Source organism: Xyrauchen texanus, chromosome 4, assembly GCF_025860055.1.
Source record: "Xyrauchen texanus isolate HMW12.3.18 chromosome 4, RBS_HiC_50CHRs, whole genome shotgun sequence".
NCBI classification, from domain to species: domain Eukaryota; kingdom Metazoa; phylum Chordata; class Actinopteri; order Cypriniformes; family Catostomidae; genus Xyrauchen; species Xyrauchen texanus.
Window position 1 is genome coordinate 56,110,947 of NC_068279.1, and position 27,696 is coordinate 56,138,642.

Here is a 27,696-nt window from a genome sequence, read left to right on the forward strand (position 1 = left end):
CTGGGAATCGAACCCATGAGCTTGGTGTTGCTAGCGCCATGCTCAATCAGATGAGCTTGAGGAACCTGATTTTTGCACCGTATTGAGGAACACAAATTTATGCATAACTAAAATTGCAAGCAAAATAAACATTGAAGTATGAACATATCTGCGTTTTAACAATAGAAGCTCCACAACTTTGAATTTGTGTGAAAATGTTTAAATGTATTAAAAGTCAGGTAATTGTACACTGTTTACACACACATAAATGAATGTGGTCTATTTTGTGTTCCGTCAGTAAATGTCCAATGACGATAGGGGAGGAGGGGGGGACGCATGACTGCAAACGCAGCGGGCTAATAAAACACCTTGTGTTCAGTTTTTTTAAAATGTGTGTATATGATGTATACACACACAAACCATGTCATTTTTAAAGAATTACACCCATTTCACTGGACTTTCCCTTAATCTATCCAGACAGATTCTGTCCTCTTACATCAATATTTTTTCTTGTTTCATTATTAAAAATATATATAAATAGCACTTCAATTATAGAAAGAAATCTAACTGTGCCTGACAAAAACTCTGACCCATGTTAGACTCATTGAGGCTGTTATAAATTGTTCTTCATTGCACTGTGCCCGCTGCTGGACTGAATCTGTGCTGCCGAGAGCTACAGAAGCGTGCTTGCGTTTCATGTATTGCAGTATAACACACAGTAAACTCTTCAAGCATACAGTTACTCAGTCACTGTACGAGACACATATCAGTGCTGTTCTGATCATGAGCTTCTGCTTCGTGGCTTTTCTCCTGAACGTTCGTGTTCTCCTGATCTTCTGGTGGGAATAAACTCTGTCTGAGCTCCATCAGAAGATCTCGACCTTCACTGGATGGAAGGTTCCCGAGAAAGTACTGAGGGGCCAGTTCCACCAACCTGCAACAAACACAGTGAATTTAGAGGATGATGATAAAATGTGTGTTGAAACACTGCTTAAACCAGCCTAAGGTGGTTTGCAGTTCTTAGCTGGCAGCCATTGCTGGTTTACATGGGTCAGGCTGGTTAGGAGACCAGCCAGCAGATATTTAATCAGAGAATAGAACCCAAACATCTGTGAAAGTAGAAAGGAAATGTGTAAGAGAGACTTACATTTGAGGGTGAATCTCGGATACGATACAAATGCAGTTGTCATGAGAGATGGTGAAGTCGTGGTAAAGGACCCAGTTTGGTGGGTTGGGGTGTGGCCGGCGACACAGGTACGATGAGAACGGGTGTAGGTGAGCTACATGACGGTGAGTGAGCAGCAGATAGTTTCCTGAATCAACATCATGAGCAACCTGGAGATCAAACATGAAGAAATGTTCAGTCATTTTCAACCGAGAATTATAATCCAATCGGAATGGTTGTTATAGAAAATATTATTTATCAGACAAAATGTTGATCAGCAATCATGAGTAAAATGTTTCCACCTTGAAGTGCTTTTTTTTTTTTTAGAAAATCCTCATTCATAACTGATTGTGTTTACCTTGAGGAAGAACCCTGAGATAAGAGCCCTCTTAATATTGGTGCTGTTGTCCTGGCAACCAAAGGCAGGTGGAGACACGGGCAACTCGATTCGCTGCATCACCTCCAGTAGTTCCGCCCTTATTACCACAGCCAATTGTAATGCAGAGGAGTTTAAGAAGTTTGTCCTGCACCATATCTCATCTTCATTATCTGTTTAAGAAACACAAACTCTTACTACAGCATCTCCCTTAACACGATTTAGACAAGTACGGACAAATCTACCCATCAAATCTTTGGGTTAAGACTGTGCCTGGAGCTGGGCTTATCTACTTCATTAACCCATCACTTCCCTCTGATTTTAGGGGTAGGTTAGGGTTAGGACCAAGGGGTGGTTAGTTTCAGCATTTCAGCCCTTGCTGTAACATTATGTGGCAAAAAGCATCTTTCTCCATGAACAGCCATTCAAAAGTAGGCGTGTATTCTTACAAAATAAAATGTTTATGTTGCAGTATGATAGTTGTGTACTCACGCTGCACATAGGCATTGTAGATGTTAATTAGGGTCATGTGATCTCCCTCAAGATGCAGCAGGGTGCGTCTGTGAGTCGCTGCCGCTTCCTCTTTATTTGCTTGAGGAGTTAAAAAACATGGCGGCGCTGCAAACAAATATTAGAGAGGACACATGATCTCAGAATACTCTATACGTCTTATCTTACCAAAGACAGAATTAATTAGAAAAACAATATCTCTGGAAAAAACTAATCAATAGTGAGACGTATTTAGACTGAGACATTTGACATTTGTTGTTTTATGGACGATAAAAGCTGTTGTTTACCAGTTAGCATGGCAGCGATGGTGAGGAGTTCATTGACACAGTCAAATTCACAGGATGCGATCAGAGCTTTAGCTAACGGAGGCTCCAGAGGAAGTTCAGACATGATGATTCCCACTTCTGAAAGATTCCCATCATCATCAAGAGCTGCTAAATAATCCAGATCCTCCAGAGCCTGCATGAGTGCTTCAGGAGCTACGCAAACACACATACACCATCATCAGGATCATATCAAGAGCTTCATCATCACATCTAGTGCTTCAATATCAGCTTTGTGATCGCATCTAGTGCAGGAGTGCTCACACTTTTGGGAGCATGAGATCTACTCTTTCATAATGCCATTACAGTAGGATCTACCATGCGCAATTTAAATATACATTGTAGGCAGTGATGTCACAATACCAACATTTAAGTAGTCGGAACCAATTCCAGTAAAATTATCAGTGATGCGGCCTGGGTAGCTCAGTGGTAAAGACGCTGGCTACTACCCATGGAGTTCGCTAGTTCGAATCCAGGGTGTGTTGAGTGACTCCAGCCAGGTTGCTAGGGAGGGTAGAGTCACATGGGGTAACCTCCTCATGGTCACTATAATGTGGTTCTTGCTCTCGTTGTTGTGCGTGGCGAGTTGTGGGTGGAAGCCGCGGTGGATGGCATGAAGCCTCCACATGTGCTACACCTCTGTGGCAACGCGCTCAACAAGCCACTGAGGCAACTGAGATTCGTCCTCCGCCCGGATTTCTAACAGCAGTATCAAGTATTCAAGTAACATTATTTCATTCTCATGGATTACGGGACTTCACTGAATGATAGTACATTCATATTTTACTTTAAATCTAAAGTTATTCAGACAAGAGCAATAAATTGTTTTCTTGTTATTGTTGTTTATATTTATGGCATAGCATTTTGAGATGTATTTGACCATTACACAGGCACGTATCCACAATAGCATGAGCACTCTCACAACACACAAAAAAGCCATCTGCCAGACAGTGACAGGAGGATGGAGGGGACGAGTTTCCGAAACGTAGGATGGCAGGGGAAGAGTGATTTATATTCACGAGGAAAGCACTACCTCATTGGTTGGAGAAACTATAGCCCTACCCCTAATTGTAAGCGCAACCAATCAGGTAGAGCTTTCCTCATAAATATGAATGAGTCTTCTTCTGCTATCCTACGTTTTGGAAGTCCACCCATGGTGGAGTCGAAATGAGGAAATAAAAAGTGATCTTTAAAAATGCAGTTATTCAAGTAGTTTTTCTCTCTCTACTCCCTTTCCCGTTTGACCGTTAACAAGATCAACTAGTGGCTGTCTTACGATCGACATGACCTCCCGGATCTAGAGTTCAGGATCACATCTGATGGTTTGTGCTCACAACAAGAGCATCAGGATCACATCTAGAGCTTTGTGAATACATCAAGAGCTTCAGAATCACATCTGGAGCTTTGTGCTCACATCTAGAGCTACAGAATAATATCTAGAGTTTCAATATCGCATTTAGAGCTTCAGCATCACATCTAGAGCTTTGTCATCATATCTAGAGTTTCAAGATCACAGCTAGAGCTTCAGGATCACACATAAAGCTTCAAGATCACATCTAGAGCTTTGTGGTCACGTCTAGAGCTTCAGGATCACATCTAGAGCTTTAGAATCACAAAGATTTGTGATCACAGCTAGTGCTTTACTGTCACATCTAAAAGCTCTGTGATCACATCTTGAGTTTCAGTATCACATCTACAGCTTTGCGATCACATCTAGAACTTCAGGATCACTTTTAAAGCTTCAGGATCACATTTAGAGCTTCGGGATCACATATCGCATCGAGAACTTTAGGATCACATCTACAGCTTCAAGACCACATATAAAGCTTTGTGACCACATCAAGAGCTTTGTGATCACATCGACAGATTCAGGAAACATCTAGTGCTTCAGGATTACATCTAGAGCTTTGTGAAGCTGATATAAGTTCTTCCATGCAAGAACTAATCCCTGGATTGGCCTTTTTTTCTGCCTGGTGGATCTTGGCTAGAATACGATACAAAGTCTTTATACTGATAGTCTAAACTCTGACTCTGCTTAAGTAATTCAGCACCATTCAGTATGACAGGAGGGAATTCTCACCTGGCCGGTCCAGAAACTTGCACTGGCCCATATCTGCGATGTCCAGTCTCTTTAGCAGCAGCACCAGATGACTGAGGTTGGCTTCTGTCACAGCAGGACAGCGACATTCAGACATTTCATCTTCATAGAATGACTGAGAGTACAGACGAAAACACACACCTACAGAACAGAACCAATACAACATCCATAGTGACTGACAGACTCTTATATATCAGGAACACCCAAAAACATAACAGTATTAAAGTATCAAAGTCTTCTGAAGTCATACAGTAGTTCTGTTTATGGAACAAATATAAGTCATTTATTCCAAAAACAATCTTGCCATTTTATTTGCACTTCCGGCATATTGAAACTTGCATGAACCGGTGACATTTGGCATTAGTGATGTCAAAATTACTGTGTTGTGTCTTTACGAGTCATGTTTGAATATATGCAAATGCAAATGAGATCTGTGAGCTTGAGCGAACCAGAAAATGTTCTAAGAATAATGACTCACATTTGCGTCTGTTCTTCACAAAAAGCTATTGTATGGCATCAGAGACTAGTGCACAAGTCATTTGAACTACTTGTTATTATATGGGGCTTTTTTTCTTTTCTCGAGCCTGACAGTGGTCACTGTATGCTTTCAAAAGAGCAGCTTGAACATTCTTCTTTCATATTCCACAGTAGAAAGAAAGCCATATGGTTTGGAACAAAATGAGGATGAGTAAATGATGACATAACTTTAATTTCTGGTGAACTATTCCTTTAATATTGTGATTTACTAACCTGGCAGTTTGCTGTTAACCCTCTGTGCTCGTGTGTCGGCCTGCTGTTTACTGATTGGTCTCTGAATTTGAGAATCAGCTCTGATTTGAGGGTTGTAGATCTGTGGAGATCAGGGACAGTGTTGAGTCTTTAGATGTTTTAGACAGAATGACTGATGTTTGACGTTGAGTGACTCACAGTCTTGAGGTGAACACCGCTGTCGATGACATATCGGATGTTGTTGAGTGAGAATGAAGCTTCTCCTAACACATCAGTGAGGATGACCCTGCGCTGGAGAGACAGAGCACCAGAGTCCTCGAGACCAGCTGCCTCCTCGTCTGGATGTTTGTCTTCAGCGATCTCGGAGTCATAAACCTGCTGTGATGAAGCTCCGCCTCCAGTGTGCAGCGAAATGACCCGCAGCGACCCCAGATAAGCGCTCAGAGCCACACACTCTTTCTCTAACACTACACAACACTCATTGATCTCCTGATACACACAGAGAAGACAGAGAAAACATTCAGGTTAACATAAACACCTGCTTTTTACAAACTGGCTACAGAATATTCACATAAATCTCAAATATATGGATTTGATGTTCACTCTAATCTGTGTTTCTCATAGAGCGTGTGTAAAGCTGGGGAAGTGAATTAACGTGTGTGTATTAATGAATAAAGGCATCGATAAGGGATGAAGAGCTTTGTGGAATGAAAAGAATTGTTCCACCCAAAAATTCTCTCATCATTTACTCACTCTCATGTCATCCCAGATGTGTGTGACTTTCTGTCTTCTACTGAACACAAATGAAGATTTGCACATAAAGGCAGCATAAAAGTAATCCATACGACTCCAGTGGTTTAATCCATGTGATATGATAGGTGTAGGTGTGAAACAGATCAATATAAAGTACTTTTTTACTACAAATTTTCCTCCCTGCCCAGTAGGTGGCGATAAGCACAAAGAATGAGAATCACCAAAAAACAAAAGAAGAATGTGAAAGTAAAAGTGAAAATTTAGATTTATACATATCCGTTTCTCACCCACACATATCACATCACTTCTTAAGACATGGATTAAACCACTGGAGCCATATGGATTACTTTTATGCTGCCTTTATGTGCTTTTTGAGCTTTCTAAGGCATTGTATGGACCTACAGATCTATTTTTCTAAAAATCTTAGTTTGTGTCAAGCAGAAGAAAGAAAGTCATACACATCTAGGATGGCATGAGTGTGAGTAAATGATGAGAGAATTAACATTTTCGGCTGACCTATCCCTTTAAGGCATGAAGCAATTTGAAATGTATGGCTGCAGCTGGCAATACATTTTATTATTATTTTCTTTCATAAGCTAGGGTTGCGGGGTTACATAGCCTTACCCTGCAGTTCATTCACTCTCACCCTCCAGTATTTTTATTGGTCAAACCCTTCAATCAGCACAATTCTTCAGGCTGTCATACTGCTGCATGAACTTTAATTGCGTCTAACAGGTAAATGTGTTCCTTTACAGCTATAAAGCAAGAGTCAGTTTTATACACAACACAAAGTCATGTGATGTCTGCAGAGGGTGTGGTGACTGTACAGTGATCATAGCAGGTGTGTCCGAAGACCTGAAAACACACATCAGCCTGTCATGAGACTGTCTATCTGTCTTACTCTCATACAACACATTCAACATCAGAAATGCAGTTCAATTTCTGATGATGAATGGCCTGATTTTATTGTTCAAGTCTCTCTCTGAGTTTCTTCAGCAATAATGAGGACAGTTTGCTCAATGGACTGAGAGAGAGTGTGACACTGTTGACAGAGGGGGAGTCAAAGTGTGTGTGTTTTACTGCTATTGTGATCTACATTACCTGATATGAGCCTTTATGAAATCACAGTTCCACTGGGACCATCACAAACACACTCTCAATAACATGATCTGTCTGTGTCTAAAAAGTGTATACCTGCACACTGGGTAGAAACACGAGTATGTCACCTTCCTCCCCTCTGCAGTGCAAATCCAGCATCACGTGACAGGCAGCAGCGGTCAGATCATGTCCTGTCGGCGGTTCTCGGTACAGAATCTCCACCGTGTTTGTTTCTGAGGGCACGCTCAGGTGCAGGACGCTCTCTCCCAGGAACCCAGTGAAGGTGTGAGCGACGGCCGGTGCGGTGAGGACCACCACCCTCAGATCAGAGCGCTGACGACACACGTCACACAACAGACCCAAAAGCACATCAGTCGCTACCGTCCGCTCCTGAGCCTCATCAATGACCAGGACATTGTACTGCCGCAGCAGAGGATCTGACATCATTTCCTCCAGCAGCAGAGAGTCCGTCACAAACCTGCAGGAGAGAATCACATATGCAACAGACTGACATCACAGACTTTTTTTAAGTATTTATCCATTCAAAATAAATACATGGTTGTTTACTGGCTCAAGTTGAAAGAATGGTGCACCTTTACAGTCAATCTCTGTCATATTCTGCTCCAGTCCCTCCTTCAATGTAAGTCTATAGGATTGATAATGATATTGTACCGTAGTATAGTGTCAGGAGTGCAGCCATCTTCATGTGGGACCCTGTAGCCGACCTCCAACCCTAAACTCAAGTCCATCTCATCTGCTACTCTCAGCGCTAGGCTGCAGGCGGCTGCAGCGTACGGCTGACAACAGCATACTAAACCCCGAGAGAACTCATGAGACAGTGCATACTCCACACACCACTGAGGAACCTACACACACCAGAGAGAAACACACATTCACAATGTGTGTTAGAATAGAATAGAACAGAATAAAGATGGTTTGAGGCTTCATTTTTGCAGATAAATGCACTTACAATGCAAGTCGATGGGGCAGATGTACTCAAGGGTTTAAAATAAGAAATATGAAGCATGTATTTTTATAGCACTTACATGAATTCTTCAATATAAATGTGTTTTATTTGAGCTGTAAAGTGGAAAAAGGGTTTTTTTTTTTAGGAGTGGGACTACTTTTCTAGGTGGATGCACTTCCGGTCGAAAGCACTGAATGATTACTGAACTCGGAACTTTCTTTTAACTGAACCCCCTGATTAATGAATGATCCACTTTTCAGTAGCTCATTAAAAATGCATTATTAGTTATCAAGGGGGAGCCTGCAAGGGTGGATGTTTAATTGGAAATTGTTTACAATTAAAGAACAATAACTAGCTTTTATTAAAGTAAAAAATGTGTTCACTTCAACAACCATATTCACAAGTAATTGCAAATTCAACTTTAATTATGTGTTACACATTTGAGATGCTGAATATTTTGGAGCACTTTCACACTATCAACAAATGCTGAGCCAGTGTCTGTAAAGTAAATAAAGGCGTTTCATCACCTGCGTACTCTTCCCTGTTCCTCCGTCTCCGCTCAGGACGATCATACTCTGAGACTCCATGTGCTCCAACAGACTGAACTTCACAATCCAAACGGGCAACTGCTTCCTCTCCTCCAGCAGACTGTAATAACGCGAGGAGTATGGCAGCCCATCGTATGGGTTCACTTCCAGATCAGCCAGATCCCCGACCTCTCTCTCGCCATCCATCTCCAGGTCTCCTGACATCAGCGATGAGATGGAGAGGTTGTCCAGGCCTGAGAGAGCAGGAGGAGGTTTGGGGACCGCTGTGGAGGACATCCTGACTGCAGCCGGGTGAAATGCTGAGGGCCGATTACGGAGCCCTGCGGAACACCACTGATTACGACTACCTGCAAAGATCAAATCAAAAGGAAACAGGTCATTAACAAATAAGGTCGTCCAACATGATACAAATGAGAAATCTTTTTTTTTTAATTTTAGAAATCATTTAGTTTTAAAACACACATCAAGTTCATAGAAATGTAATCTTTGAGTCCATGTTGTTTTCACTCATTTCTACAATAATTTAATATAATTACTTTAAAAATGCCATGTGTACAGTATGTGGTATTACCATGATGTAAAAGGCATTTAAATACTTTCCTTGCACCTTGAAAATGTGTGAGAGTAACTTAATCATTCATTTCAAAAAGGTTTTCAAATATGTTTTCAAGGTAAATGCATATACATATTTTACGAATATCGTGAATTTCTGAATAAAGAATATAAAGAATGTTTCACAGGGCTACTCCAAATGACCTGAACAAAACAAGTCTTTTCATAAAAATGACAAAATATTGATATTTAATTATATGAATTTTTTATTTATTTTTTAATTCAGAAAGTCTTAGGTGTCTAAAGGGTCCTCTCTGTTTTATGATTTTTGTCACATGACAACATAATGACAATGTACATGTTGGTTACACCACATGACTTTGATTTGGTAGACAAACATTTTTCATATATTAATCATATATTGAAATAAAATTGCTTCACAGTTTTTTTTTTAAAGAAATAATAAAAATATATGTATTTCTACTCATGCCAAAAAATTTTCTCCCCAAGAATTTCAGCTTTTAATGAGACTTTTATGTATTGATTTTACTGTCTCTGAATTGTTACACCACATAAAAAAATTTACTTTGAGAAATTGAAAACATATTCATCATAGAAAAGGTGTATTCAAGTAATCGTTTCGTTTGAATTGCCTTTTTAACTGTATTTTTGAAAGAACAAAAAATTGATCTGAACAAAAAAAATTAGAATCACGTCATTAACCCTTCATTTAACAACATATGTTAGTAAATTTTAGGTAAGTATATTTTATGGTAAAACACTGTAGGCAACAAAACAATGTTTTATCACTGGGAGATGTATTCATTGCTCTAACTAATTATTAATCCTGACCGGAGGAAAATGTTCATGCTTAGGTTGCTTTTTAATTAAATTAATTAGAAGAAATACAAATAGACAAAAATGAGTCAATTGTTGGCAAGAGTAAGAGTATAGCTGTAAAATGCATGTGAATAGCATATTAGCTCAAAACTTTTGGTGCTGGAAAAAGTTGACGATCAGTGTTTGAGTGACATCTGACGTTTGATTTTGAGAAATCTGAGGACAGTTTGAGACACTGTTGAGATCTCTTCTGAAACTGTAGAGAAGACAAATGTGAGATTACTGGACTCTCAGGAGAAACTTCAGAGAAGCGGGAGATTGCAGTCTCTATTTGCACACCAATATATTGAATTGTTGTTGAGGAGCAACAATTGAGATATTGAAGAGATCTCATTTGTGTTTTTCTCGCCTGTGGGTGCTCATGGAAATGAAGCATGTCTTACAATGTCTCAGCAGATGAAACTCTGTGTAATTCTACACGCGTCAGGAATCCAGCACATGTCCTGAGGCAACTCACACTAATGTACGGACACCATCCAGAACTGTTCTGAGACACGGCCCTTACAAACATATCTGTAGACCTGGACAGAGCTATCATGCACAGACATGGAGATGACGCACACGACTGTGCCGTTCCACACACACACACACACACACACACACACAGCATGAGAGTTATCTTCATATCAGAACTGCCAATACCTATCAGATCTGAACATGGATGCTATTTCACAGTAAATGAATAGAAAAATCACACATCTGTCGCCTTTGATCATTTCAACTCTTCAGGATTACCTGCAGCCTACAGACTCAACAAAGCAGGTTCATTTGGTTAATTCTAACTCGTGACCAGCTGACTCTCCACAAACAAAACAGATGAAACAATTGTTTAAAGTTAAGGTGCATGTAATGTACACTGATCATGTGTGATTACACAGATTATATCTGCTGGAAATATAAGGACATTACAACACTAGAGAAGGGACTAAAAACGAAATGCTTTCATTTCGGTTCGTTCTGTAAACATTTAGATGGAATTTAAGTGAGGAGGATTGTTTTTATCAAATGTAAAAATTTGATAAATTATTAAATTATTATTGTACAATAAGTCACTTATCAGGCCCATTACATTAGAGTCTGTATGTCAATGTCAATGATATTGAGGTCAGATTACTACAACAACAACAACAACAACAACAACAACAACAACAACAACAAGAAGGGGAATCATGTCTACATATTCAATATTCTCACACATAAAGATTCGTCCATACGCAGTACACAAGACTCCAAAGCAAGCAAGATAATAAACATTAGACAACTGTGATTAGTTCAAATGAACTGTGGCATATCTGTTTGAGTATTTTAAATGAAATGTGATCGTGAAAATAAAGACGCGTTTCCTTTAAATCTCAATAATAATGATCATGGATCAGCTGACTGTCAGAATAACGACAAATACAACGAAAACTGACTTGCAGCGAAAACTGATTTAAACAGCGAGAGTAAAATCATATTTACCTGACACACATTTCAATCCGTCAAACTTTCCCGAGAAATCAAAATAAATACATAGAGAAGAGAGTCACAGTATCTCCATAAACAACACTCGCGATGACTGTAAATGTCATATAATGTCCTTCAGAAGATAAAGAGCCTGACAAACAAACGCATTAATATCGAACTGATGTTGTTTTAATGCTCTATTATGATGTAATTCATGACTGTTGACGATATTTAACAGACTGAGAGAGAAATTCCGCCGCCATTATGAAGTCCCACCTCACCCGTCTCACCTCAGCACACGCGCCGCGTCACAAACCCTCACGCGCCCCCTCACTCACTACACAGCACTCGAGGGCGCCTACGACATTCTCAAAGACTACACGACACGTGTCATGTCTAGATAGGGTGCTCAGTAGGACTTGAGACACAGCCTCTCGCTCAGCGCGTGCAGGTGCAGCTGAAACCTGAAGACAAGGGAGGAAACCTGTTACTGTAATGCGAAACAACCTAAATAAATGAATGAATGAAAGGGCAATCAAGAAAACAAAGAACAACAACAAACACAATGAATGAATGAAATAGCAGTCAAGAGAGCAAAACTAATCAACAAAATAATTCAATATTAGTGGCATAAAGTAGCATAACATGCAATGCATTATACAGGATATAAGCGTTTCTAAATAAAATCAAACGAAGGGCAAAATTAACGATTGTTTTTTCAATAGTAAGGCAATGCAAAAATGCACAAGTGGGCATAACAATCTACTTTATGGGGAAAAATAAAAATTTTCCATAACCAATTAAGACATATTTTCTTAATTATACATCTTTTTTTTTTTTTAATTATTAATATTATATATCTTTTGTATTGGACAATGTTTTCTGAAATGAAGATAACAAAAGTCATAAATTCATTACAAACATTTTAGTGTTTTGTTTGGTTTATACATTTTCAGATTATTATTTTACAATGAACCAAATGGAGTTAATTTCAATAATTTATTTTTTTTAAGTTCTAATTATACATACAAGATCGATTTATTGATCGATTGAAGAAATGCAAGAAACTCTTTCATCAATGTCGCTTTTGAGAATAGAGGCTAAGGATGTCCATAAAACATTGTTATACCCCCCAATATTCAAGCCAAATCTATGCCCTTGTATATACAGTATATTAATGTTAATGAAAATTATATTAATGCACAAATGTCAGCTTCTTTCTACTGTACTTCATTATGAACTGTATGTCATTATGGCAAAATCATCGGGCTCTAGAGACATTAAAAGACTGATCAAGCTGATGCCGAGATACCCCAAGCCCGTGAATCGATTTTGTCGGAGAGTTTCGGTAAATTCACAGAGAGATGTTGAGCATGTCGGCAATGCTGATGAAGATCATTGCTGACTTGGAGGATTTTGTTGTAATACATCAATCAATCACTGCCATAGAGACTAAATTCTCTGAGTTGGTTAGAAGAGTGGGGGATGTCAAGAAATGGATCGCATATCTGGAGTCATCGGAAAGGGAATTATCTGCTAAACCGCTAGCGACCAAGGTGGATTTGGAGCATCTCTGAGAGAAGTTGGAGGTTATGGAAAACTGTAGCCAGCAGAATAACGTACGAATCGTCAGAATTCCTGAAGGTGAAGAGGGAATGTATGGTGAAATTTCTGGATGAGCTCTTTCCGAGTGTGCTCAGCCTAACTGGCCATAAGCTGTAAATTGAGTGAGTTCATAGGGTTCCAGCTCGGCGATCCGCTGAGGGAGGCAGGCCCCGATCAATTCTGGTCAAATTTCTGAGATCGTCCGATAAAGAATCTCATGTTATGCAAGGAGTAATGGAAGGCTTTCTTGGAAGAACCATATTCTTGTTCCCAGACTTTGCAAATTCAACAAGAGAGGAACGTGATCGATTCAAGGAATGCAAGAAACTCTTACATCAACGGAAGATCGCTTTTGCACTGATGTTCCGGACCAAATTGAGAATAGATACTAAGGATGGTCATAAAACATTCACATGCCCACAGCAAGCATTGTCCTTCATAGAGACAATAGACTGAGTAAGTTATTTTGTGGTGCTCAGGTTGCAGCTGAGTGGAACATTCCTGAACATTCATTTGACTGCCTGAGGAAACTGAGCGCCATCTTTGTTTTTTTTTGTGTGCTGGTTCCGCTAGCGGCTAAAGCTTTTTTTGTGGAGGAACACACCTTCAGGGCAGTTATGTGGATGAATCTACACACTCTTTGTGTTTATTCTGCCTATTGGCTGGAGTGTTTTATAGATTATCTTCTATTGTGTAATTCTGAATAACAATATATGTATAGAAACACCGGACTTGAGTAATCCGACAGCAGAGTTGTCGTGGGGGCTCTCGTAGGCGTACATGGACTGTTTGAGGTTCATGGAAATGACAACATGGCTGTCGTGTGCAGGGTTTATGTGCACGTTTTTCTTTTTTCTGTTTGTTTGGTTCAGGGGGAGGTTCGAGGTTCGACTGTTACACTAATGTTGGTATGTGGTCTTTATAATTGTATTTTTGACACACAATCAATTTTTTATAATGTGTCAAAATGTCAAATGTTAATATGAATAAATAGGATAAATTCATTACAAACATTCCAGTGTTTGGTTTGGATTATACATTTTCAGATGTACAGTCACAGGCATTTTTTTTTTTTACAAGAAACCAAATGGAGTAATTTCAAAAATGTATTTATTTTAAGTTCTAATCATATGTGTGTGTATATATATATATATATATATTCACAGGGGCGTAGATTCCAGGGGGGATGGGAAGGAGGTAACCCCCCCGCCCCTTAATAATCAAAACAAGCAAGTACACTCCCCTTCCCCCATGATCAGTGGAAGCATGTAAATTCTTTACACTGTAACCCCCCCCAATATTCAAGCCAAACCTATGCCCTGTATATACAGTATATTAATGTTATATTTTTGTCTTTACTCCAAGCATTTCTGCTCTCAAATGTCAGCTTCTTTATTTCTTTCTACTGTATTTCTGTCATTGTTTATTTTTATTAATCTGATAATAAAGAGTGCATCTCATTCATAAGGCCATGATAAGAGTTTAGAATAAGTCAAATCGCTTTAACTGAAAGTGATATTTTCCCATTTGACAGATACACTATCCCTTTGTATAGAAGAATAAGCGATATTCAGACTCACTTTAAATTTCAAGATTTCACTCACACAAGCAAATAGGAAGGGATACTTTTTGTAACTTTGAAGTAGTTCTGTCTAAGCCTACAGCTACACCACATTTTTGGAAAGTGGATTATAGATTTCAAACAGGTTTCCCAATAAAAGAGTCCCTCCCTCTATTGGCTTTCAATGATATTGCATTTATTCAAGCAGCTATTGACTTTGCCTCTAACTTTATGTCAGTTTACATGATATCGTGTGTGCAGAAGGCAGATTTATTTTTATGAGAAGAACATATGTGTGAAATTTCAGCTCCATAGCTCAAACTGATCTGCAGCACTTTCAAATATCATTATTACAAAATGTACATACTTGTTGCTGTAAAGGCAACAACAGGACTAAAGGAATAATCTATCCCATAATTAAGATTATTACATTCTGTTACAGAAATAACGAGCATGCAAAAGTTAAACAACTTTTTTGCCATTTACAATAATTCAGCCAGATCTCATGAACATCACGTTACTGTGGTTTGCTCAAAAGAAATGACCTCCTGTCTCACACGTTTGGCTGCAGTTTCCCAGTGAAATGTCCAGTAGGGAGCGCCAAAAGCGAGTGAAATGCTGTCGCCGTCAGACGAGGTTTTTAAGGTGAATATCAGATGGAGGTTTTAATGAGTAAAATGTTCCTTCCAAATCTAAAACTTAAACCTAAACCCAACCGATAGTTCCTAAAATCAATTTAGAGAACAAAACAGACACCCTTACCCTTAACCAACACCTAAACCAACCGATAGTGTGCAAATACGAAATGAAAAGCAACCACATCATCTCGTGTCACTGCTTTGACACTTTTGTCTCATATTTGGGTCTTCTGAGTCCAACACTGTACCAGGTGAACTAGCGCACCACAAGTGTGTAAATGTCTGTAATACAAGCGTATAATGTATTGGTTTTAAAATGATGCGTTATTGCAAAAGTGTTTCAATATCTTAATGTAGCAGTTTGTGAGTAATAGTGTGAAATATAGGTGTTTATAATGTCATCAGGCGTTGTACTCGTGATTTGTGTGAAAGTGAATAAAACACAATGTTGGTTTGGCGCCTCTAGTGTTCATTTCACATGGAAACTGCAGCGAAACGCAGAATGTGGCATGTAAAACTCAGTTTGCACAAATATAATTATAGTTCATTCTATTAGAATTAGATTGCATAAATTACATATTTTAAAAAAAGTGCCACAGATTTAACTTATATTGAACAAAAACTGTAAAGACAAACTGCTTATATACATTTCAAAGATACATGAAAGAAACATCATTTCTGTGTGACAGCTATTCATGTAAACATACTACATGTGGTTGTGTAGAAAGTGAGGTAAAACGTGTATAAATGTCTGAAAACTCCCATGAGAAATCCATTTCATCAGCTCTACCAATTTTCTCTTCTTATTTATTGTTGAATAAAACAGACACATTTTATGGCCCCTCGCAGTCTTTCTCATATGATTATCAGGTTCATTGATATTTTCATTCCCTTAAACTGCTAGAGCTATTTGAAAACACAATACTTTGGGTTTCAGCTGCTACAAGTGCTTTAATAAAATGATCAAGAAATGCAATCTGTTCCGTCTGGTAAATGCCGCATGTGACTTTCCATCAGAGTGGCCAAAATAACGTCTGTCCATTTTGACCAGTGTAATTATTATATAATTAGATTAAATCCATGGGATATGTGACTTATTACGGGCTAATTAGAGATACATTATTAAAAAGCATAGAGGATGTGTTCAGTTTGACAATTTGGTAGTTAGCGAGTGACCCTACAGTCAAATCACTTTAGCACTCATTATTCAGTCTCAGTTGAGTTACAACTGAACACCAGCGATCAGAACTTATGATGTGTTGTGTGCTCAAAAACATGACAGGCAGTTCATGTCTGTACTGCCAAGATCTGCCTGATGACACAGTAGTGTGAACAGCAGAGGGCCGATTACTGAGCCTTGTGGGACGCCGTGTGTGTTCAAAGTGGGTGAATATGAGGTTTAATCTTAGATCCTAGGACCTGTTAGTCAAGAATTCACATTTCACTCTACAAATGGATTAATTAGAGTTGACTCCACTTATTAAGCTAGTACACGAGAAACCTTTTGAATTAAGCATGAAGTCAAAAGTGATCCAATTTTTTTTTTCCTAAATGCATGTTACTGGTCTTATTGTGAACGATTCATCAATACATATTTGTTGTTTTATTCATTTATTTTGTCCTCGTACTCTGTAATCAAAATGTAATAACTTTGAAATTACTTTGATTCTCTGCTGACTTATGCAAGCCAGCTCAGAAGATAAGCCAATTGTCAAAAGCTTTTAGTTACCTAATGTACTACACCAACTCTTCTGTAGAAACACGTTGCAAATAGTACATCTCTACAATGTATCTAGAGAAATTCTCTCATTATTAAATTTAAAGCCAGATTAACAAAATAGTCCAATCCCTGTTCCTATTTTACTATGTACAAAATAGTTACTTATAATAGTGTTAGTTTTTCATGACCCTTTAAGAACCTGTTGTTTTACTCGATGACTCATGCAATGAGTAATCTAGGAGTAATCAGATTAGATTACCTAAAAATGCAATCTTAAAGGCTGTTAATGCTAACAATTTTAGTAGTGTAATTTGTAATCAGTACTGGATTACATTTCAGAAGTAATCTACCCAGTTCCATTTTAGCCAAAGAACAAAGCCTAAAGTTTCTCAAAGCCACTTCACAGATTCCTCTGCTTCTAAATTGAGCTTCTGCCTCACATCTGTCTGATTGAATGCCTGATCACGAGCTGCTAATGACGGATGCCACCGTTTCAGGATGATGTAGTGACCAGTGCACTGGCCTAATCAGGTCACATCATTAACATTTAGATGATCATGGCTGCTGATTGAAGGTAACAGGTAATAATGTGATAATATCACGCAGTAAAGAGAGCAAAGAGGTATAAAAGAGACTCCTTACCACATACAAATGAACATTACTGCTCAAAAGCTGAATCGTTTCACTACCTGTCAATTTCAGCCTTTGCAAAGTAAGTACTGCATCTTTCTTTACAATATCTGTATGCTTAAGGACTGTCTGATGTTGTATAATCGATGTTGTTTGTGTCTCCGGCACAGATATGTCTGGAAGCATGTTCTCAGTGTTTTCTCTGCTGTATCTGCTGTCTGTCTGCTCAGCCTGTTACATCTCCAACTGCCCCATCGGTGGTAAACGCGCCATACAGGATTCACCTTCTCGACAGGTGTGTTTGATGATTCCTTCAACACTTTGGCATGGTATTGTTGATTGAAATGACTTTGAAATGCTTAAAGTAATGCATTTTCATGTCTCATCTCTGTGTAGTGTATGTCATGCGGTCCGGGGGATCGCGGCCGGTGTTTTGGTCCCAGTATCTGCTGTGGTGAGGGTCTCGGCTGTCTGCTGGGCTCTCCGGAGACTCAGCGCTGTCTGGAGGAGGACTTTCTGCCCTCCCCGTGTGAGGCCGGTGGGAAAGTGTGCGGATATGAGGGCCGCTGTGCTTCTCCAGGTGTCTGCTGTGACTCAGGTCAGTTTACCTTTGTCATATTGGAGGTCCAAAAACCTGAGATCACTAGTGCTTGGTTACAATTAAAAACATTTGGTAATGCTATACAGTTGTGTTCCCTTTAAGAGTTTATAAAGGGGTTCATTATTGACTAATTATTCATTTACAAATGCATTACACATCAGTGATGTGAAATTATAACAGCATGCATATATATATATATATATATTTATGTTATAAATGCTTAATAAGAACACTTATTCAATATTAGTAATCTATGAACATAAAGTTGAGTGTGGTTTAATGTTCATCAGGTTTATTAGATGATATCTGCTGTGAATGAACATGAAGAGCTGAAAAGTGTTTTTGTAGAGGACTTTAGGTCACTAGTACTAGTTAAGTTGGGACAGCACTCGGAGTAACAGCATTCTTTTGACATCAACATGACAAAAAAAAATTGTTTTTGTTTAATTTGATAAGTATGAATAACTGTATTTATTAAGCATTTATAACATGCAAGTTATTTTTATGTTACATGTTACGCATGTTGCTATAACTGCATATAAAAGATTTATAATGCTTTAAAAAGCATTTTTTTTTTATTCCCCCAATATGGAACGCCCAATTCCCACTACTTAGTACGTCCTCATGGTGGTGCGGTTACTCGCCTCAATCCGGGTGGCTGAGGACAAGTCTGTGTTGCCTCCGCTTCTGAGAGTGTCAATCCGCGCATCTGATCACGTGACTCGTTGTGCATGACACCGCGGAGACTCACAGCATGTGGAGGCTCATGCTACTCTCCACAATCCACACACAACTCACCACACGCCCCATTGAGAGAACCACTAATCACCACCACGAGGAGGTTACCCCATGTGACTCTACCCTCCCTAGCAACCATGCCAATTTGGTTGCTTAGGAGACCTGGCTGGAGTCACTCAGCACACCCTGGATTCAAACTCACGACTCCAGGTGTGATAGTCAGCGTCAATACTCGCTGAGATACACAGACACCCTTATAATGCATTTGTATATAATTTATTAGTTATTATTGAACCCCTTTATGAACACTTAAGGGAACATTGATGTTAAGAGTTTTTCATTACAAATTATTTATCAGTTAAAATTGTAACACAAAGAAATATAAATATGTCACGCTTTTCCTGTAATGTCAACATGCACAGGAGCTGAATGTTAAATATTTTAAATCAAAACGTATTTAAAAATTTTTGTAAATCACAAAATGTTGTCTTATTCCTGGTTTAAATGTAGAAAGTTCTAGATTTTCATTGCAGTCTCAGATTTTGGACTGAATATTTAGATTTGTAATCGTAGCTTACACAACGAAATTACATTATTCGTGTGATTTCAGTCAAAATGTGATTCTTTAATTGACATAAACTGATTGATTTGTGTCATTTTTTAAACAATTGAAAGTTAAGAAAGGATTGTCAGAGCCCCCCATGAGTCAGATGAAATTTAAACAGTACATGATGTGTAACTGATGTTTTGTATGTAAATCAGAGGGCTGCAGCGTTGATCAGTCGTGTGTTGATGGTGACGGGGACGCTACAGCTGTCAGTCAACCTGCCAGCAGCCAAGATTTACTGCTGAATCTACTGCATCTGTCAAACCCCGCCCACCCATACAGACTCCACCAATGACATCAGAGTGACATCCGCTCAGGAGACCACCAGCCAATCAGAATTATTCTTGAAGACCTTTTGTAAATAAACTTTGTATAGCCGATAGACATGTACATGGCTCATACAGATATTAGTAGAACTGTATTGATAGTGTTTACTGTGCAGCTATTAAAGTCAGAGAGAACGTATCACTGTTGTCTTTCATAACTGACACTAATTCAAGTTCATAAAGAGACAACTACATTTATGAAGAAAATGTGAGTGTCGTGATACTTTGAGCAGTTTTGATGATTGTGAAGCAAACAGCACTATATAAAGAGCTGAGGGTCAAAGGTCACACAGACTGATAACAGCACACAGCCAGGTCATCTGTGACACCTTCATATCTGCAGTAATACAAAAATGATGTTTGTATTGATCAAGTGGATTATAAGTTTCACAGCTGTTTAGAGTTAATATACTTGAATGCGCCTCATTCTGCAAAATGCTTCAGCAGAACTGGTTTCTTTACCATACACACACCATTATAAACAAAGCTCTTCTAAGACTTTTATACTGCAATAAAACCCTCACAAGTTAAACACTCCACATCACACACACACACACACACACACACACACACACACACACAGCAGACAATCAGTTCCAAGCAGAATTAATTTGTAAGATTGCATCATTTATTCAGAACTGTCAATGAACAGAGATCATGTTAAACACAGACATCTACAGTAGCTTCATGAAATATACATCTGCTGCAAGGGGGAATCATCAAAGTACAAGAAGATTAGAAAAGTGTTTGAAATGTATACATACTTCTCACCTGCATACCTAAAGTACAAAGTGAGATTCATCAGATTGCACAGTGATTTCATCAAAATCAAGCATAGGGACGGATACAAAAAAAATGTATAAATCAGCCACAGGCTTCCAGTTGAGCTCTATTTAGTGTATTAAACGATGTGTTGGAAAACACAGAACGAATCACTAAACCTTGTGCTCCATACACTACCGTTCAAATGCCTCCAAGTGCAGGAGATAGGAAACGCAAGATCATGAAGAAATTCTGTACAACGCTGTGTACCAAAGTTCAAATTTGGTGAACTCTGAACCTTGAATTCGTACAATGAGAGGACGTGAACAATAGAAGTTGAACTTTTTTAATATAATATTATTTGTTATTTGTGCTGTTTTATTTACTTACACCAGAAGCCCTCCCGATTGACATCATATCCTGCTCCATTGGTGCTCAAAGCCTAGTTTGACTGCCCCTTTAATCATCTTTAAAGGGGTCATGACATGAGGAATAACATTTTTCCTTGATCTTTTGACACGTAAGTGTACTATAAAAACATTCTGTACGTTTCGGAACTCAAAACATTCTCCTCATTGGAAAAAAATAGCACTCTCCACTCATTCTCCACTTCCTTCTAGAGATGGCGCAGTTATTATGATGTACCGCTGAGACAGAACGGAACTCCTTTGATGACACCCACAACAATAGAGACTTCAAAATCTCCCTTCTTCTTTCAAATTCAGAGTTTGGCAACATTTTGGTCCAGAAATGTTTTTTTATTTATGTTCATCATTTAAGTCCTTATTATCAGTTGTAAAGTGATCACTCTGTTGGTCATTCCAGTGCTCTGGTATTGTGTGTCATGAAAAGCACTCTTAAGGTAGTCCATATGACCTCTTGCATTATATTCAAAGTCTCTTGAAGCCAAACAATACTTTTGTGATGGATGCTTTTAAAGGGAAAAATACTGTCTGTATGTGCAGTGCGTTTCAGGGAATTGGCAATGCTCTGTTGTTGACACACACACACACACACACACACACACACACACACACACACACACACAGCACACTATTGGGAAGCATATTAAAACTTCTGTTAACTAGCCTACAGACAGAAGCTCCAAGTTCTTCCTGCAGTTACGCAAATATAAAAGCCAGAGGGTTTTAGAGTGTAATATAACTATATTATTATTAACAATAATAACAACAATAATAATATAGTACAAATTAGAATAATATTTAAGTGACGGAGTAATGTCACATCCTATCACAAACAGAGATCTGCAATTGACTCAAATAAGTCTGATTCTTTAGTGAATCGCTCAAATAATTTGAGGGTCCGTATTGTTTATCTTCACAAATAAATGGTTTACTTTTAATTTATTTGAGACACTTTTATATTTATATAATAATAATGCATTTGGTGATTTTGCAACAATATTCTGAAGTCCTATGAATAAGAATGAAAGACGGTGAGTAAAATATGAGAAATATTGCAATTTATGGCAGTTTTGAATTGCAATAGTCTAAAAATAAAGAAATTCGCAATTGTTGTATCGTGACCTAGATATCGATATTATATTGTGTCACCAGTCACCATGTAATTCCCACCACTACTTCCTCCACATTGTGATGTCACACTGGAGTAGACATTTACATCTGACCGCCTCCACAACAACATATCAACATATAAAGCCTACTTTACCTTATCACCTCCGTAGCCCCGCCCAGTAGAAATGAGCAGTGAGATGGCAGCTCAGTCAAGAGCAGAGAGACAGTGGGCGTGTACTGTCAAGTCTTAAAGGAGAAGCAGCAATTTGTATCTGACAGTCAGAATGACAGTGAAAAATGATCATGTTTTACAAATATATGACTGATTCTTTAGTGCAAAAAAGTTACTAATATAATAAGTGAACCTCAAGGAACATTAAAATAATAGAAAAAGGCATGTCATGAGCCCTTTAAATACAGGACATCCACATTATTAAGAATGGGCAGCAAACCAAGTTACAGCGTCTCCTATCACTGCAAACTGATGAAACGTGTCCTCAGATTGAGTTGTACGAGTACTTTGTGAAGTTTTGGACATTGCTTGAACACTATGCATGAAAAATGACCAAACAAATCCAAATTCTCAAGAGAACCTTATTTGTCTCTAAATTATTTACACCAAATTTCACTCAAATTGAACAAACTGCCAAGGAAGAATTCACTGCTTTGTTACCTAACAAGACTGAAAAAAGCAGAACATGCCTGATTAAAAAGCTGCGGTGAATCATTCATTTAATAATTTAAATGGGCTCATCAGATGTCAGTCGTCCTGCTGGGTAAAATGTTTCTCCACACTGTCTCACGGAGCCGATGAGCTCAATGTGTTGTCTCAGTTTGGACTCCCAGTCGTCCGATTCTTCCAGAACTTGATAACGGGTCTCCAGCGACTCTAACACCTGCAACGCTTCAGGGAGGTCAAGGGTCAAACCAGCCTTCTGCACCGCTTCACAAAACTTGGCTGGCGACGCAGTCGCTATTGCAACATCTGAAAGAGAAGAGATGTTTTTTTATTACGTGTTCACTATTATATCGCACAGGAAGCATAATTATTGTCTCACAGCGAATCTGATGTGCCCATGCCTTGATCCTGGTGCGAGTGAGCTTATGGTTGTTTTGTTATTTCAGTTTTTACCTCTTTTGTCCTGCTGTGATGGGGCAGTTATAGTGGTACCAGACGCCTACAGCAGTATGAGGACAGAGCAGATAACGATTGTCCTGCCAGCATCTCCTCATGGTGTCCAGTATTCCATCATCAGACACTGAACCCGAAGACAACACTGCACACAACTGCAGCAAACACACTGATGTCAACAATGTAAAAATAATTTTCACTCAACGTGTGCTTGATGGGGACATCACCTGTTTATGGAGTGACATGGAGAGAGAGAGTGCGTGTGTCTTCTGAAACGTCTCCATCATGTTCTTCACCATCAAGCCATCCTTGGCAGACAGCAGCCAGAACACTCGCTCCATGTTGTATGGGTCCTGTGAACAATCACACCTTGATTTACACACAGTATTAACAAACACAGACATGAGAACGCTAAGAAACGTCCCAGTGCGGCACCTGAATGTCAATGGCTGGAGCGAGGGTTCGTCTGACGGCACTCGCCATGGAGAAATCACCACTCTCGACCGTACGCCGGAGGATGTCGTTGGAGTTCGTCATGGCAACGAGCTGAAGAGGAACTCCCATCAGCTTCACAATCAATCCAGCTAAAGCATCAACAACACACACACACACATCATTTGTTTTGGCCTGATGTGTGGTCCTGACAGATGGTGACCAGCACACATACTGACCAGTGATGTTCCCAGCACCTCCAGTGGGCACCAGCACCTCCAGCACTGGCAGCGTGTCTGCGTCCAGTGCGCTCAGCTGCAGGTATGCGTACAGGAAGTGTGCCAGCTGCACCAAGATTCTGGACCAGTTCACAGAGTTCAGGCTCATGAGGCCGTGACGCTCCACCAAATCCACGTCAGCAAACAGTTTCCGCAATTGCACGTCAATGTCATCAGACGTCCCGTCCGCTGCCGGAGTAATCACATCACGCCGATTAATAAATCTCATTCACATTTGAAAGCATTCAAATATGGCACACAACTCTTTAACCTGCAAACACATGGATGTTGTCTGCTCTGCTGGTGGTCATCTGTCTCTCCTGCACGCTGCTGATGCGTCCACGGGGAAACACCACCACAACGTCCACCTCACTGATGTCAAAAACACTCCTGATGGCCGAGCTGCCTGTGTCACCGGACGTACCTGAGAAAACAGAGATTCATCAGTCGCTGCACACAAGAGCAAATCAATACTGATGGGACGGGCGGCATGTCATACCTACTAGTATTGTGGCATGGTCGTTCTCTTTGCGCAAGAAATATTCCAGAAAGCGGGCCGTGCAAGACATGGACAGATCTTTAAATGCCAGTGTCTCACCGTGAAATAACTCCAGGACGGACAGGGAGTCTTTGAGTTGAACTATTCTCACCGCGTCTGGAATGGAGAACTTAGACATTGCCTGTGAAATGAGCTCTAGAGGGAAAGATTGAAAAAAAGATCGAAAAAAGTTGTTTTCAGTGATTCAAGAAGAGGTATGTCTTTTGGACTTATTTAATTGTTCTGTTACAACCATTCGTGACATATTATGACATTCAAAGTCTTTTTAATGCCTCTCACTCGTTGTGAATGAAAGATTTGTCTAAAATGAGAAAGAGAATGTGATTTACACTAATGGACTTTAAAACACACTAGATAGGTAAAGTTTGTTGAGACTTGATGTTTGTTTGAAGCCTTGTCTGAAAGTTTTTTTACATAGATTTACAGAATGTGCAAAAGAAATCTTATTCTTTCCCAACTATGATGGGCACAGACAAAGAGACTTAAATATATAAACTCCCAGATGCAGTTTATTGTTCAATAAAAATCCCCCAAAATTACCAGAAAACAAATAACAATTTGGTGCATAATGCGGGACTTAAGTATAAGCAGCCCGAAACATACTGGGGACTTATTTTGAAATGGCGAAATGATGAAAAAACTATCGGCAACTATCACCATAGATTATTGCTGATTATGATAGTTCCAAAAAGCAACTATCGGCTCTGATTAATCATTAAAACATTAAAGTCTGTCCAAAATTGAGATGGAATATGGGCAATAAAAAAAGTCATGTTCAATATGTGCAAGTGCAGAGTGTCCATTTATCTCAACTGGTATAATGTATAATATGCAGATGGTTGCATTCACTGGATAATATCTATGGATGATTCGGTAAAATAATGATTAGAATTAACATGGAGGATTGGAACTGCAATTAAAGGCATTTCTTAAGACAACTGAGGTTATTAAAAGGGTTATCAGAAATAGAGAGGTCAGTTAGCCTTATATCAAGGCTACGGTTAAAGACAAACAATTTTTAAGGCTTGATTTCCAATTGTGCCATTAATTTAAACTGCACAATGAAAACTTTAAGACATTACAGATATTATAGCTTCTTTTTCGGTTAAAGCATGATTTTCTGTAAAGCTGCTTTGAAACGATGTGTGTTGTGAAAAATGCTCGTCAAAATAATAAAAATGACTTGTCTTAATAGTAAGTCGACTTCATTGAAGTCCTTTTAACTTAAAAAAAAATGGAGGTGTACAATTGTCCAATTTCAGGAGAGCTAGAACATTAGACTTGAGAGAAAGTGGATTTTGGGGGTGTACTTTTTGTTGATTCTTTGAGGATTTCTGGCATCTTTCTTACAGCCAACAGCTTTTACAGAAACCTCAAATGTGTGTTCCACTGTCCTGTCGTGCTCTCAGTCTCACCCTCCAGGTGCTGTGGTGGGATTTCATGCTGAGGTATGAAGAGCGAGCAGATCTCATACAGCAGCTGCTGGTAAGTGAATGATCTCCAGGATCTCAGTGTTTCTGGACTCAGTGATGGCAATGTTTCAGGCATGAACATCCCCCCATCTGCAGCGTATCCAGAGAACAGCACATCTCTGAAGCTGCAGCCCTGAACTCCTGAACGTGTGCTGCAGTAATGCATCTCTCACACACCTGCAGATACACATGAACATCAGCATTATACATCCTGTGGTGACGACCACCTGCTCAAACCTCCTCCATCACATTAGAGGAGTTCAAGAACGCTTAATTTAGTGGAGTTTGAGCAACTGTGCTCACATTCTTTATGTGGGGCAAGTTGTAACCTTCTTTACTCCAGCCAATAATCCCTCAGGGTCGGTTTATTATTACGTCTTAACGTAAAGAACATTTCCAAAAGTATTACCAAGGAGAAACACACATTTGACCCTTTTGTGACATGTTTGGAACAAGGCTTTTGAAGCCGACACACATTTGGTCTCTGACCACAGATCTATAATGCAATATATATATATATATATATTATAGATCAGTAACTCTTACTTAAAACATTATACTTAGTGTGATATAGTCATTCTGACAACTAGCCCTGGTGTCCATATGTACCTCTAATGTAGAAATCATCTTTTCAATGTGGGAATCGTCTGAGGATATTTATTGTTCTCCTGTGAAAATGTCTAGAGGAATAGATATGAACTGCAACAGTTTGTAGATGGTTTCTTGCCTTTTCTCGTTTTAAAGGGGTCATGACATGGTTTTTTTATTGTATTATTATGTTCCCTTAGGTGCAATTATAGTATTAATATATATTTTTTAAGAAAAACTTTTAAAATCTAGTGATTTATGACCTTTTCCCACCCTGTTTCTCATCCTCTGATTCAAACAGTCTGTTTTGGGGGCGTTTTCCATTTAAGACTTCAGTGTTAACGCCCACTGTTATGATTGGCTAACGTCAGTGCCTATGTATCAATTATTGACGCCCCCAGCCAGAACAATATGCAAGTAAACTAAGTAAAAACACTGTGATTATTCATAATGAATGAAATTGCGCTTTAAAAAGTAGTTTAAAGTTTAAAATAGATTACTTACAGTTTGCATCGTTGTTGTTCCCAGAATAGTCGGCACGGACTTATCTTTGAGCAACAGTTTTCTGGCAAAGCCAGCATCATATTGAGATTTGTTCTCAAAACAGTCATCCTTAAAATGTACAGAACAAACGCTTAAGTTAACACTGCCGTGACTGGAACGTCCGCAAAAAATAAACTGCATCCATTTTTCCCTGACGTCTGGATCTTTCGGCAGCTTATTCAGAGGTTTTGTTTGACCACAGCCAGGAACAGCACATCTGTGTGGCATCGTAATTTTCCTGTGCACAAGTAGTCTCTGTCAGAGCTCGCTGTCCATCGACTGAACACTTGTGAGGCGCACGGCGATACGAAATGAGCGTAGTTGTCTTGCGCTTAAATCGTAGTTATATTGTGCTGGAGGCGGTCATATGCAAACGCTGTTACGTCACTTCTAACCGACACGTCACTTCTAACCATGAATCCAGAACGAGCTGTATTTTGAGCTTGATTAAATAAATGATTCGTTTAGAATGGGGAGGACGTCTTAAAATATTAAACTTGCAGGACGTTTTAATGATACAAAGAC

At 39.1% G+C, this 27,696-nt stretch overlaps 3 protein-coding genes across 4 annotated transcripts in view; 1 reads left to right on the forward strand and 2 right to left on the reverse strand.

Moving 5' to 3' along the window:
• The window catches only part of dqx1 (DEAQ box RNA-dependent ATPase 1), a 13,708-nt gene extending 1,974 nt beyond the window's left edge, over positions 1-11,734 (reverse strand). The window contains exons 1-12 of one of the 2 annotated variants that reach the window (XM_052125755.1): positions 10,382-10,699; positions 8,526-8,893; positions 7,704-7,897; positions 7,128-7,509; positions 5,379-5,669; positions 5,202-5,301; positions 4,434-4,592; positions 2,318-2,509; positions 2,013-2,138; positions 1,503-1,693; positions 1,127-1,314; positions 1-913 (exon numbers count right to left, since the gene is read on the reverse strand). The exon at positions 1-913 is cut by the window's left edge and continues 1,974 nt beyond it. In XM_052125755.1, coding sequence (XP_051981715.1) covers positions 727-913; positions 1,127-1,314; positions 1,503-1,693; positions 2,013-2,138; positions 2,318-2,509; positions 4,434-4,592; positions 5,202-5,301; positions 5,379-5,669; positions 7,128-7,509; positions 7,704-7,897; positions 8,526-8,822 — 2,307 coding nt within the window. In that variant the 5' untranslated portion in view covers positions 8,823-8,893; positions 10,382-10,699 and the 3' untranslated portion in view covers positions 1-726. Of the gene's footprint in view, positions 914-1,126; positions 1,315-1,502; positions 1,694-2,012; positions 2,139-2,317; positions 2,510-4,433; positions 4,593-5,201; positions 5,302-5,378; positions 5,670-7,127; positions 7,510-7,703; positions 7,898-8,525; positions 8,894-10,381; positions 10,700-11,459 lie in introns of those variants that run through there. The other variant, XM_052125754.1, reaches the window with a different exon arrangement.
• Positions 11,735-17,645: 5,911 nt separating this feature from the next.
• On the forward strand, positions 17,646-20,001 carry oxt (oxytocin). Its single transcript, XM_052125759.1, has 4 exons — positions 17,646-17,680; positions 17,769-17,893; positions 17,995-18,196; positions 19,700-20,001. The coding sequence occupies exons 2-4, from the start codon at positions 17,771-17,773 to the stop codon at positions 19,837-19,839; spliced, it is 465 nt and encodes a 154-aa protein (XP_051981719.1). The 5' UTR covers positions 17,646-17,680; positions 17,769-17,770; the 3' UTR covers positions 19,840-20,001.
• A 496-nt stretch (positions 20,002-20,497) lies between these two features.
• Positions 20,498-26,209, reverse strand: thnsl2 (threonine synthase-like 2). Its single transcript, XM_052125761.1, is given in 9 exon segments — positions 20,498-23,144; positions 23,146-23,152; positions 23,300-23,454; positions 23,527-23,652; positions 23,735-23,883; positions 23,971-24,198; positions 24,281-24,433; positions 24,509-24,703; positions 25,984-26,209. Coding segments are annotated over 9 exon segments (1,473 nt in total). The 5' UTR covers positions 26,207-26,209; the 3' UTR covers positions 20,498-22,907.
• Positions 26,210-27,696: the final 1,487 nt, after the last annotated feature.